The 13,055-nt window shown below is 40.2% G+C and overlaps 1 protein-coding gene across 3 annotated transcripts in view; it reads left to right on the forward strand.

Moving 5' to 3' along the window:
- The first annotated feature begins 6,914 nt into the window (after positions 1–6,914).
- The window catches only part of SNX14 (sorting nexin 14), an 85,400-nt gene continuing 79,259 nt past the window's right edge, over positions 6,915–13,055 (forward strand). The window contains exon 1 of one of the 3 annotated variants that reach the window (XM_055535565.1): positions 6,915–7,498. In XM_055535565.1, coding sequence (XP_055391540.1) covers positions 7,359–7,498 — 140 coding nt within the window. In that variant the 5' untranslated portion in view covers positions 6,915–7,358. The remainder of the gene's footprint in view (positions 7,499–13,055) is intronic. The other 2 variants (XM_055535564.1, XM_055535566.1) reach the window with 2 other exon arrangements.

Consider the following 13,055-nt stretch of genomic DNA (forward strand, 5'->3'; position numbering starts at 1 on the left):
TTTTATAATTTGGTCAGAGCTCATCCTTCTAGTCTTAACCTTCCATTGGTATTACCTTGTAAACAAACTGCTGCTGCTACTACTGCTAAGTCGTTTCAGTCGTGTCCGACTCTGTGTGACCCCATAGATGGCAGCCCACCAGGGCCCGCTGTCCCTGGGATTCTCCAGGCAAGAACACTGGAGTGGGTTGCCATTTCCTCCTCCAGTGCATGAAAGTGAAAAGTGAAAGTGAAGTTGCTCAGTCGTGTCCGACTCTTAGCGACCCCATGGACTGCAGCCTATCAGGCTCCTCTGTCCATGGGATTTTCCAGGCAAGAGTACTGGAGTGGGTTGCCATTGCCTTTGTCTTTCTTTGGTGCACTTCACATTTCTGGTATCTGACTAATGGGTGTCCCCACCCTACCCTTCTAAGCCAAGCACTCAGAAATCCTCTTCAGCGAAAACAGTCAAGTCTTCTTGCTGCAGGTGAATTAAAATGATCATAGAGTATCCTTGAGGAACATGTACAGTTAGAACAACAAAAATCTTGGCTTTCTGGAGCGAATACAAGGCCATTAGCTCATTTTTCTTCCTTTACTGCTTGTGCTACAGGTTTGTAACAGTTGTTTATGTATAAGTCAAAACCCCAAATTTATCAGCCTCTGCTTGAAGGTAACTTTAATCTGACAATATTTGCAAATATGGTATTTCTGTGCTTCATAATTGCAAGAAGAATCTTCAGAAACATTAAAGTTACATTTACTATTGCTGCTATCCTTCAAATTCATTTTCTGTCAACAGTGTTACGTGTTCATTACCATTTCCCATCCTCTGCTGTTATCAATAACAGTTTCATAGGCTGCTTTATGGGGCTTCCCTGGTGACTCAGTAAAGAATTTGCATGCAATGCAGGAGCCTCGGGTTTGATCCTTGGGTGGGGAAGATCCCCTCGAGAAGGGAATGACCGCCCACTCTAGTATTTTTGCCTGGAGAATCCATCCCATGGAGAGAGGAGTCTGGAGGGTTACAGTCCGTGGCGTTGCAGAGTCAGATGTGACTGAACAAGCTAAGCAAGCACTTGTGCTGCCAGTGGTAAAAGGCTATGAAACTTGGCAGAGATTGAATAAATAGGCTTAAACTAATTTAGGGATAATATGTGAGGTATCAACATTTGAAAATCCAGTACATGTAAAGGTCTATTTGCTGCTACTGCTGCTAAGTCACTTCAGTCGTGTCTGACTCTGCGCGACCCCATAGACGGCAGCCCACCAGGCTCCCCCATCCCTAGGATTCTCCAGGCAAGAACACTGGAGTGGGTTGCCATTTCCTCCTCCAATGCATGAAAGTGAAAAAGTAAAGTCGCTCAGTCGTGTCCGACTTTTAGCGACCCCATGGACTGTGGCCTACCAGGCTCCTCCGTCCATGGGATTTTCCAGTACTGGAGTGGGTTGTCATTGCCTTCTCCGAAAGGTCTATTTAGGTAGGTGTTATTTGTTGTTTGCCTCTTATCTCTGAGGCTTTACAAAAATTGCTCCAACCCTGCCATCAGTGTTTCTGTGCACTTCTTGGAGAAGCTTTCTTAGTCTTTGGAGATACAGAACTGAAAGCTGTTTTTTTTTTTTTTTTTGAAACAAAATGGAAGAGAAGTGCTCACTGAACATCTGGATAATTCAGTTATATTGAATAAATACATATCTTGAACTGTTTTCACAAAATCAAAGCATATAGGCCTAAATGGTAACTCATTATATAGGAATAATTTTCATATAAAATTGTTTCAATAAAAATTTCCAAAATTACTTAACTGTTCAAGATTTCTATTTAGATATACTGTATGGAGTTGTGGGGTTTTTTTTTTTTAATTTTTAATTGGAATCAGTTGACCAAATAGTTTCTATCTATATGAAAGGAATATAAAAATTTATTTTAATTGTTAGCAACCTTACTAGAATTGGAATTGAAGTACCAGTATTAATGATCTTCACAATTCTGAACCAACCCTAGTTGCATGGTGGTTTACAGGTACCATGGCAAATGCTTTTGTTTTTATATTTTAGAAAACAGCTACTGAGAGATAAGAGGAATGATTATAAAGGCTTTCCAAAATATTTTCAAGTTACTGAAGTCAGTTGAAAGCTATATTTAAACATCTGAATATAGTTAGCATTTTTCTTTTTATGAAAACCATTGTCTAGTCAATATAAGAAATAAGGTGGAGTGTTATTTAAAGGAAAACTAACTTTAAAAAACTTTAGTTAGACAAGAAAGCATTGACTATCTTATACAAAGAAGAGCAGTATTAGATTATAAGGGCCTTTTCCAATCTTTAATATTTACCAACAGGTGTGCGTACACCTGACCTCAGGCCTGACCGACTCTTTGTGATTCCATGGACTGTAGCCTGTCAGACTCCTCTTTCTATGGAATTTTCCAGGCAAGAATACTGGGCTGGGCTGCTCTTTCTCACTCCAGGGCATCTTCCCAACCCAGGGATCAAACTCATGTCTCTTCCATCTCCTGCATTGACAGGTGTATTCTTTACGACAGATGCTACCTATCAACAGGCAGGTGAATATATTTTCAGTTTTTAATCAATTTATATTTCTGAAGTTATGACCTATTAACATCAAAGTGAGGTTTGAGAGGATGGTTATTCCAACATATCTTAGAAATAAAATGACAAACGTGTTTAATTTTTGGTGCTAAGAAACAGCTCAGAATTTCAAGCTTAGATAGCTTTTACCCAGAGAGTATTTCTTTGATCCATTGGTTCTGTAAAGTAGTAGTTCTTCATATCTTACTGATATCTTATCATTGGATGTCTGTCTTCATGACCACAGAAAAGTGGGGGTTGGTTAAATACGAAAGTAGCTGCATTTTGACATCTTGAACTCCTATAGAGAAGTCCCTTAATGCTCTTCCTTCAATTGCATATTCTCCATTGTAATGAGTTCTTTCTTTTGAAAACCAAGGAAGGGAACATTTCGTGAGGTATAGAAGGCAGATTAATCCTTTTACAGATATTATGTCCAGAGGTTAATACATAGGGATAGGTTGTAAGGAGATGAGGCTATTAGGAAATGTAAAATTAAGACTAAACAGAACATTAAAAATGCCACAAAAGGTAAAACAAGAACGTTGATGCTTTTGGGGTTGGGGGGGGCGGGGAACTGGGGTTGGAAATGCTAATCCTGTGATAGGAGATCATACTCCAAATCACAGGAGGCAGCTGTGAGAGGGAGAGGCTGAAAAGGCTCCAAGGGGTAAGTAAGTATTCCTCTGTCCTTTCCCTTACATACTCAGATGCCACACAAAGAATGGCCCTCTACAGTTAAAATCTGGTGTCTATTTAGGATCATCAGAGTTAAGTAGGCCTAGTCACAAGGGATTCAAGTACTCAACACCATCTTTTCAAATTTCTGAAGCATTTTAAATACTTTGCCTTGTGCTGCATCACTTCTGAAAATTAAGTGAAAGCAGAGAGAAATCCTTGTATGTTCAAATTATTGTCTTCCCAGAGGACTTTCTTGATCCTCAACCAGTTGAAAATTTCCCTTTCCCAGCAACTGTCATTAAAAAAAAAGCTATTACAGCCTTTATATATAAATATGCCCTGTATGATACATTATTTTTCTTAGGTGACATGTTTCCTTCACTAGATTGTAAGCCTTTGGAGGTCAGCAAGAAAGCATCTAAATCATTTTCTCTGCCACCACATTTAGTACAGTGCCTTAAATTTATTTGCTAATTTAATAAACATTAAAATGGAGATACTGTAGTTTGATGTTTATTAGCCCTTTAGATGAATGCATTATTAACCATTTACTATTTATAGTTTGAGAATGTACCACTAGCATATGTGATAACTGTGGCATTTATAAAAAGTTTATGCCTTTAATTGTCCAGTCTCTCCACAACTAATATTAGTCTGGAGTATCACTGTCTAGTAGAAATATAGCACAAGCCACATTTGCAATTTTCTACTTGGTATATTACAAAAGTCAGAAACATAGGTTAATTTTTAGCCTATTATTTCCAAAATACCATTTAACATGTAATCAACTTTTGAAAGTTGAGATAGTTTATACTTTTGTTTTCATATTAAGCCTTCAAAAGCTGATGTCTGTTTTGCACTTACAGCACATCTCTTCAAACTAGCCACGTTTCAAGTGTTCAATAGCAAGATTATGGATAGTGGCGACAGTACTGCACGGTGCAGGTCTAGAACTCGAGGACAGGCAAGAAGCTTGGACTTGTTTCCAAGCTATCTCACGGCTTTGATTTTATGTCATTGTTATTTTAGGTTGTTACAATCCAAATCTAATTGGTTTGGCTTTTTTGTTTGTCATGTTAATAAATCCATAAAATAAACATTTTTGGTATTAAGCATTGTAAATAATAGCCACTTTCTACCCAGTTTAATCTCTTAAGACTTCTGAGGAAGGTAACATTTAGAGTTGAGGATATAGGGTTTGAGATACACCAAGTTAAATGTGCTCAATGAAACTGCTAGTAGAAGGTGAAGTTGATTTCCGAACCAGGATTGATTATGGATATCCCATATCCTCACTAGAAGTTCATATTTTTTTTGTTTGTTTGTTTTGTTTTTGGCTGCTTTGGGGGTCGCAGCATGTGGGATCTATCCCCCTCCAGGGATCGAACCCTAGCCTCCTGCATTGGGAGTGCAGAGTCTTAGCCACTGGACCACCTAGGAAGTTCCCAGGAAGTTCATATCTTTTAATAAAAAGTTGGGAAAAAATCTCAAGCTCTATGTATGACTGCTGACATGGATGAAGTGAAATAAAAGTTGCTCATGGACTATACAGTCCATGGGATTCTCCAGGTCAGAATACTGAAGTGGGTACCATTCCCTTCTCCAGGGATTGAACCCAGGTCTTCCTCATTGCGGGTGGATTCTTCACCAGCTGAGCCACCAGGAAAGCAGACAGGGATACTAGGCCATAATGCAAAGAAAAATCATTTAATGGAGTAAAAATTTTACTTCATTAGATTAAGTCTGATCCATAGGAATTTTTTTTTTCTTTTAGACTGGATTTTTATAGTTTTCTTATAGCAGGAATTTGTTTTTACTTTTTCTGAGCATAAGAGCAATATGAAAATTTAAATTTGTCTTGTCTAATTAGCTTATATTCTAATTGCTCCTGCAAAGAAAACCATACAGGAAAGGAGTTGGATGTTAAGATGTCTAATTTGAAAGAACAAAATATTTTATCATTAAAATGTAGTGGCTCTCAGTTAAAAAGTGAACAGGAATTTCAGAATGAGCTTAAAAATACAGAAGCAAAATTTTTAAACAGAAAACAAGGGCAATATAACTTACTAAAAAGTTTGATGAAGTAACTTACCCAAGTATAAAGTACTCAAGTCCACAGTAGGCACTTGATACATGTAGATTAATTCAACATACACCTTTTATTTATACTTCAGTTTAGCCCTAGAATGTTCATATAAATGAGGGCTTATGTGAATTTATGGTTGTGGTGGGGGAAGGATAGTTAGGGACTTTTGAAAGATCATGACACTGCTATATTTAAAATGGATAACCAATAATGACATATTGTATAGCACATGAATTCTGCTCCATGTTATGTGCCAGCCTATATGAGAAAGCGTTTGCAGGAGAATGGATACATGTATATTATAGCTGAGTCCCTTCCCTGTTCACTAGCACATTGTTAATTAGTTGAAATTAGTTATACCCCAGTACAAAATAAAAAGTTTTAAAATTTGGAAATAAAAACAAGAGGGGGTTATAGGTAAACGACACCAAAAAAAAAAAAAAGGCTGAAAATGAAATTTAATTATGTACCTCAAAATATTTTTAAAAAACACTAAGCTTTCCAATGATGTTACAGAGTAGTCTTACAGTGTATATTTATGATGTGCGTTTAAATAACACCAAAAAATGAGGATCGGTGAAATTGATACTTTTATATCCCATTGTGGAACTGGTAAAACATTCTAGGTAGGATCTTGAGTTTGTACCATGTTCTTACTCTGATATAGCAATTTTATTGATGTTGATCCTAAAAGGATTAGAAATGTGTATAATTTGTGATCAAGGTTAGTAATATCAGTGAAATTAAATAGCACTAATAGATGCTGCATTGGAAGCAATGCATAAAGATGACCCATGCATTCGGAATAACATGGGAACATATTAAGCTGTCCATATATCTTTTTATGTTTAAAAAAAATAATTTCTGAACATTCTGTCTCTGCACTTTGGAGGCTCACCCTCCGAAGAATGAAAAAAGGCAGCAGGAAAACCGGCTTTGGAGTTAAGAGTAGTTGCAAGCCTGGTTTCGCTAGCTGTGTAATTCTGAGCAAGTTCCTTTCTGCCTTAGTAATGTCAGTAATCTAGCCGTAAAATGGGAGAAACCAGAGAACCTATATCAGGAGTTCAATGTGTGAAGGGTAAACTGCTTAGAGCACCGCCTAAATAAATCTTATTACGATACTGTCTTCCTGCATCTGTCAGAGTAGCGGAGAAAAAGGAAATTAAAATTGAGAAATGTGATGACTTGGTAAAGCAAAAGCCCCAAGAGACTATTGAGGGATTTAACCTGCCAAGTTATATCACCCAAACACACGTTTTGGTTAGGTCCGCGGGGCTGCTGTGCACTGAAGTCTACCTCGCCCGTGAGCACGTAAAAGATGCTTCCTCGCAGGCGTGGTGACCCGGTGGGTTTGAGTCTTCCATGTTCCGGGGTTGTTTTACTCACCCGCGCGCGGCCCGTGCAAAATAAGGGCTGAGAGGTGTCCCCCCCTCCTCCCCTTGGGGCGTCGCGCAAAGCTTGGACCTGTCCCCACGCAGAGCGGAGACTACGGAGAGGAGGCGTGCAGAGCGCTGGAGGGGGGCGCGTCCCAGAGACTACAGTCCCCAGCGGCCCCGAGTTCCGGGAGTACCGCAGGCAGGGCCCGGTGGCTGCAGGGGGCTGCAGTTTCTCCTGTGCTCGGGCAAATCCTTCTGTTTCTCCTCCGCAATACAGGCGGTTACTGGGTGCTGCAGCTTCCCCGCGAGTTCTGCAAAGGGCCGGCCGCCGGGGAACGGGGCTCTCCCACTGGAGGCCGGTGCGAGGGTCCAGACCGGAGAGGTAAGCGATTTGCCTTGCGCCGCCGGCTGACGTCGGACACGTCTCGCGGCTGTCCCCGCAGGCCGACGGGGGGCGTGGCCGCGCACGCGCGGCGGGGCTCGTGGGCGGGGTTTTGGGCGGCTGCAGCCGGCTGACCGTCCGCCGGTCGCTGGCGGTCTGGGTCCGCGATCCTACCCCCAGGGGTGGAGACGCGGGCAGTAGATGGGGGTCGCCTAGACCTCGGCCTTAGTCTTTAGTACAGCTTCAGCGACGCCGACGAAGATGGCGCCCTGGGTGCGGACTATGGGGGAGAAACTGAAGCAGCGTCTGCGGCTGGACGTGGGACGCGAGATCTGTCGCCAGTACCCGCTGTTCTGCTTCCTGCTGCTCTGCCTTAGCGCCGCCTCCCTGCTCCTCAACAGGTAAGGCGGCGGCGCAGGGGCGGCCGGCCACTGCCCTCCTCCCCACCCCCCGCGAAGCTGCGGGCTCAGGCGCTGTTACATCGCTGCGCGGAGACCGTCGGGCTGCGCAGCTGCGGGACGTGGGGCGAGCTGCGGGGGCCTCTGGGAGAGCGGGCCGGGGGAGCCGGGCGGGGCGCCGGGCCCGGAAGTGTGGGCGGGTGGGCTTGGGTGCCACGGGTCCTAAGGCCTCGCTCCTCAACCACCCGGCCCCGAGTCTTCCCTTGTTTTCACCTATTTCTTAAAACCTGGGCTTCCGTCGTCTGTGCTTTTCAGAGGAATAAAATCTTTCAGGGCGGTCCGGTCAGCTGACGGAGGAGAGTTGCAAGGTCCGGTCGCTGTCTGTTTTTGACCGACTCGCCTCGCTCCTCCCCGCCCCGCCCCGCACGCACACGCCCACCCTATATGAAGTGATCCCAGCCTAGGCTTTCTCCCACAAAGGAGTGGTGGTGTTGGTTACAACACCGCAAAGATTTGTTGACCCGAAGTCAGAAAGCAAAATAGTACTATCATCCCTAGAATATTTCTTAAGGGAAGACTGAAAGGTGAAATTGGTTAATTTCGTTGACATTTTGGAAGCGGAAGGTTCTGCCTCTGAACTAAACTGGTCGATGTCCTTCATTCTGTTGTTTCTAGAAGCGGTAGCGATGAAATAGGTTGTAGAGGTGAAATTATTTCAAAATTATTTCCAGATTTGCTTTTGGTGGAAAGACATGTGAGGCGGTTGTCAGCGATAACACCTGCATGTTTTCTCTCATAGTCTGAGCGTGCAACCATCGTTACTGTTTATCTGGAGATATTGGTCCCCAAGCATAATAAGATCGGGGAAACTTTCACATGAAACTTGGTAAATTGATTTTGTTCTAAGATAACAGTTTCCTGGGTTTGTGTTGAAGTTGGATTTCTTCCCTTGTCGCTTTGCTTTCTAGTTAGTTGATTCTGAGTTATATAATACTAGGTTTAAACTGCGATTAATGTTATTGGAAACTGTACTTTATGTTGGTAAAATGACTTTAAGAGTATGGAGGACGTGGAATCCTTAAGACAATGGAAGCTATTAATTATTTACTTTATCATCTGAAAAGTATTTCAAGCCAGATAAGCAGGTGTAGTATGAAAGATATGCCAACTTTATATGATTGTTTTGTCCAGGCATCTTTTCTTATCTTATTTGGGAGCCAGGTCGGTTTAGGTGTTCCAGGTAGGACAACTATGTAGGAACAGGTTGAACTAGATTTCTGAGGTTTTCAACTTAATCATAGCATCTAGCATCTATGTTATTAAGGAGTCATAGGATAGCATCAGTGTTTTTATAACATCTGAACGCTGTACCCTGTATTTGTATTATGCAAAGAAAGAAGGAAATAACACGTTATTTCTGAGTGGTTGGATTTATGAATGAGATTGTTTTTGTGTACAAGGCACCATTGGGGGGTGTAGCTGTGGAACTAGAAAAATGAGAAGATATGCTTAGTACATATTTTCAAAAAATGATTTTTATACAGGCATTTCACCAGTTAATTTTTAGAAATAACTTTATAAGAAATTCTCAGTTTAAAATCTCCCCTGGTTGGAAATTCCCTGGTGGTCCAGTGTTTAGACTCTGGACTTCCACTGCTGGGGGCCTGGGTTTGAGCTCTGGTCAGGGAATTAAGATCCACTGCTGTACTTAAAATGGATAACCAACAAAGACCTACTGTGTAGCACAGGGAACTCTGCTTGCTATTATGTAACAATCTAAATGAGAAAAGAATTTGAAAAAGAATGGTTATATGGATATGTATAACTGAATCACTTTGCTGTACACTATTACAATATTGTTAATCAACTATACTCCAATGTAAAAAAAAAAAGTTAAAAAAAAAAAAAGATCCGGCAAGCCTCATGGCATGGCCAAAAAGAAAACAAAAGCAACAAACAACCCCACACCTCCCCAGAAAACCAATCAAATAAAAACTCCCCTGGTTAGTATGTGGTTAAACTTAGACTAGTACTCTTTTTGAAATTAACTTTTGTCTTATTGTCTTAAAATTTTAACTCCTAAAAATCTCTCAAGATGTTAATTAGCATATAAAATTTTCTTGCAGTATGAATAAAATTATGAATTTTATCTGTGGAAAGATAAATGGATATAACCTTTGGACCACTGTAACTGATTTGTGGGAAGAGTAGAGTAATATACTTTATGTATTTCAAATTATTTATGATATCTTTATAGTATTGTTTTAATATATTAGAGCATACGATTAGGATATACAGTTATATAGATTTGTTAATCATAGGATTGAATATTTGAATATTATAAGGAATATTTTAAGTTAATCCTAATAATAATGGTAATATCAATAGTATTAATAGATAACTCTTTGTGAGTACTTTGGTTTAGTTACTGTGTTAAGAGTTTTCATTATTATTGAGGCAATTTATTTATGTGGTCACAAGTTTTGAATCTGAAGCTTGACTGTTCAGAATTTTATTCTGATTCCTCCTTTAACTAGTTATATGACTTTGGATATGTAATCCAATTTTTGAGTCAGTCCCCTAATCTGTGTAATGTGCATAATACTGGAGCCTACATTTTGTGATTACTGTGATGATTTAAGTGTTTTTGTTGTTGTGCTGGGTCTTTGTTGCTGCACACAGGCTTTCTGTAGTTGTGGTGAGCAGGGGCTACTCTCTTGTTGCGGTGTGTGGACTTCTCATTGTTCTGGCTTCTCTTGCTGAAGAGCACAGGCTCTAGGCACATCAGCTTCAGTAGTTGCAGCCCGCAGGCTCTAGAGCACATACTCAGTAGTTGTAGAGCACATACTCAGTAGTTGTGGCACGTAGGTTCAGTTGCTCTGTGGCATGTGGGGTCTCCCCGACCAGGGATCAGACCCGTGTCCCTGCATTGGTAGGTGCATTCCCATCTACTATACCACCAGTTCAGTTCAGTTCAGTCTCTCAGTTGTGTCCGACTCTTTGCGACCCTGTGGACTGCAGCACGACAGGCTTCCCTGTCGATCACCAACTCGAGGAGCCTACCCGAACTCATGTCCATCGAGTTGGTGATGCTATCCAACCATCTCATCCTCTGTGGTCCCTTTCTCCTCCTGCCTTCAATCTTTCCCAGCATCAGTCTTTTCCAGTGAGTCAGTTCTTCCCATCAGGTGGCCAGAGTATTGGAGTTTCAGCCTCAGCATCAGTCCTTCCAATGAATAATCAGGATTGATTTCCTTCAGAATGGACTTGTTGGATCTCCTTGCAGGCCAAGGGACTCTCTCAAGAGTCTTCTCCAGCACCGTAGTGCTAGCATCAATTCTTTAGCGCTCAGCTTTCTTTATAGTCCAACTCCACATCCATATATGAGTACTGGAAAAACCATAACTTTGACTAGACGGACCTTTGTCGACAAAGTAATGTCTCTGCTTTTTAATATGCAGTCTGGTTGGTCATAACTTTTTTTCCAAGGAGTAAGCGTCTCTTAATTTCATGGCTGCAGTCACCATCTGTAGTGGTTTTGGAGCCCAGAAAAATAAAGTCTGTCACTGTTTCCACTGTTTCCCCATCTATTTGCCATGAAGTGATGGGACCAGATGCCATGATCTTCGTTTTCTGAATGTTGAGCTTTAAGCCAACTTTTTCACTCTCCTCTTTCACTTTCATCAAGAGGCTCTTTAGTTCTTCGCTTTCTTCCGTAACTGTGGTATTCCACCAGGGAAGTCCTTAACTGGGTTTTAATACATGGAACATTGCTTGGAATGGTGCTCAGCACAAAAACAGTTATTTTTGTCTTATTTATCCTCACAACATTGTGAAGTAGGTACTGTTACTAGCCTCGGTGATTTTATTTTTTTTTGAGATACAACTTATAAAAGAGTACATAACACATATGTAATTGTATAGTTCTTTGAATTGTAAAAATATAACTCCCCGTGTAACCACCATTTACCAAGATATAAAACATCACCCTACTAGGCTCCATTGTCAGTAACATTCTCAGTTGTCATGTATCAGTTTTGTTGCTTTTTGAACTTTATATAAATGGAATCATATGGTCTTCTCTTACCTGGTTTCTTTTTCTCAACTCTCCTTTTGAGATTTATGCATGTTATTGCATATATTGGTAGTTATTCTTTTTGTTATTATGTTGTATTCCACTGAGACTATACCACACTTTGTCCATTCTGTTGAAAGGCATTTGCATTGTTTATAATTTTTGGCTATTATGAATAATGCTGCTGTGAGTATTCTAATATATATTTCTTTTAATAGGCATATGTACTTATTTCTCTTGGGTGTATATGCCCATAAATGAACATGGTTCATTGTAGCATATATATTTGTCTAACTTAAGTAGATACTGCCAGTTTTCCAAGGTTATTATACCAATTTATACTATTGCCAAAAATGTTTTATAGTTTTGTCTAATATTGTTTATAGGTTTAATTTAGCCATTTTACTTATTGTATAGTGGGAGGTCATTGTAGTTTCAATTTGTAGGGTCTTGATTATAGCTCCATTTTACAAATGAGCAAACTGAAGCTAAGAGTTGTTCAGTAATTTTCTCATAGATAGTAAGTAGCAGAATAGGATTCTGATGATGATCATTCTGATTTAGAAGCCCAGGCTTTAAAAAATTACATTAAAAAGACATTATTAAGAAAAACTTATTAATAACTTTCTAAATAACATTGATTCATATAAACTGTAAGTGAAAGTCGCTCAGTTGTGTGTGACTCTTTGCAACCGTATGGACTATACAGTCCATGGAATTCTCCAGGCCAGTATACTGGAGTGGGTAGCCTTTCCCTTCTCCAGGGGATCTTCCCAGCCCAGGTCTCCCTCATTGCAGGTGGATTCTTTACCAGCTGAGCCACAAGGGAAGCCCAAGAATACTGGAGTGGATAGCCCATCCTTTCTGCAGGGGATCTTCCTGACCCAGGAATCAAACCGGGGTCTCCTCCATTGCAGGTGTATTCTTTACCAACTGAGCTATGAGGGAAGCCCTAAACTGTAAAGAAGTCAGAAAATTGAAAGGTGTTCAGAATCACTCATAAATTTACCATTCAAAGATGACCACTGTTGTTAACATTCTAGTCACTTTCCCTGCAATTTACAATTTTATTTTATAAATTGTAGCCTTTTCTATATATGGAGCCACTTCTTAATGTATTTTATTATTATTTTCTTTATTACTTTTTAAGTTACCACAATTGGCTTACATACACTTTAACAGTATTAAGACAGGCTCTTCTAAAGTACTTTAGTGAACTTGTTTAATTATTAAAACAACCCTGTGAGTTAGGTATTATTATTATTACCCCCGTTTTATAGAAGACCAAACAATCGGAGAGATTAGCATTTTATCATATCCAGGAATAGAACCCAGACACTACAATGTTTTTTATTCCAAACTTAATGGGTCTTTCACTCTGTGTTCTGTTTCTTTTGTCTATTTTTCTCTTTCTACAACAGTACTGAATTGTTTTTAAAATGACAGTATTGTAGTTTTGTAGTATGTTTTTATATACAGTTGGGC

The sequence above is a fragment of the Bubalus kerabau genome, chromosome 9, assembly GCF_029407905.1.
Source record: "Bubalus kerabau isolate K-KA32 ecotype Philippines breed swamp buffalo chromosome 9, PCC_UOA_SB_1v2, whole genome shotgun sequence".
Classification (NCBI taxonomy): domain Eukaryota; kingdom Metazoa; phylum Chordata; class Mammalia; order Artiodactyla; family Bovidae; genus Bubalus; species Bubalus kerabau.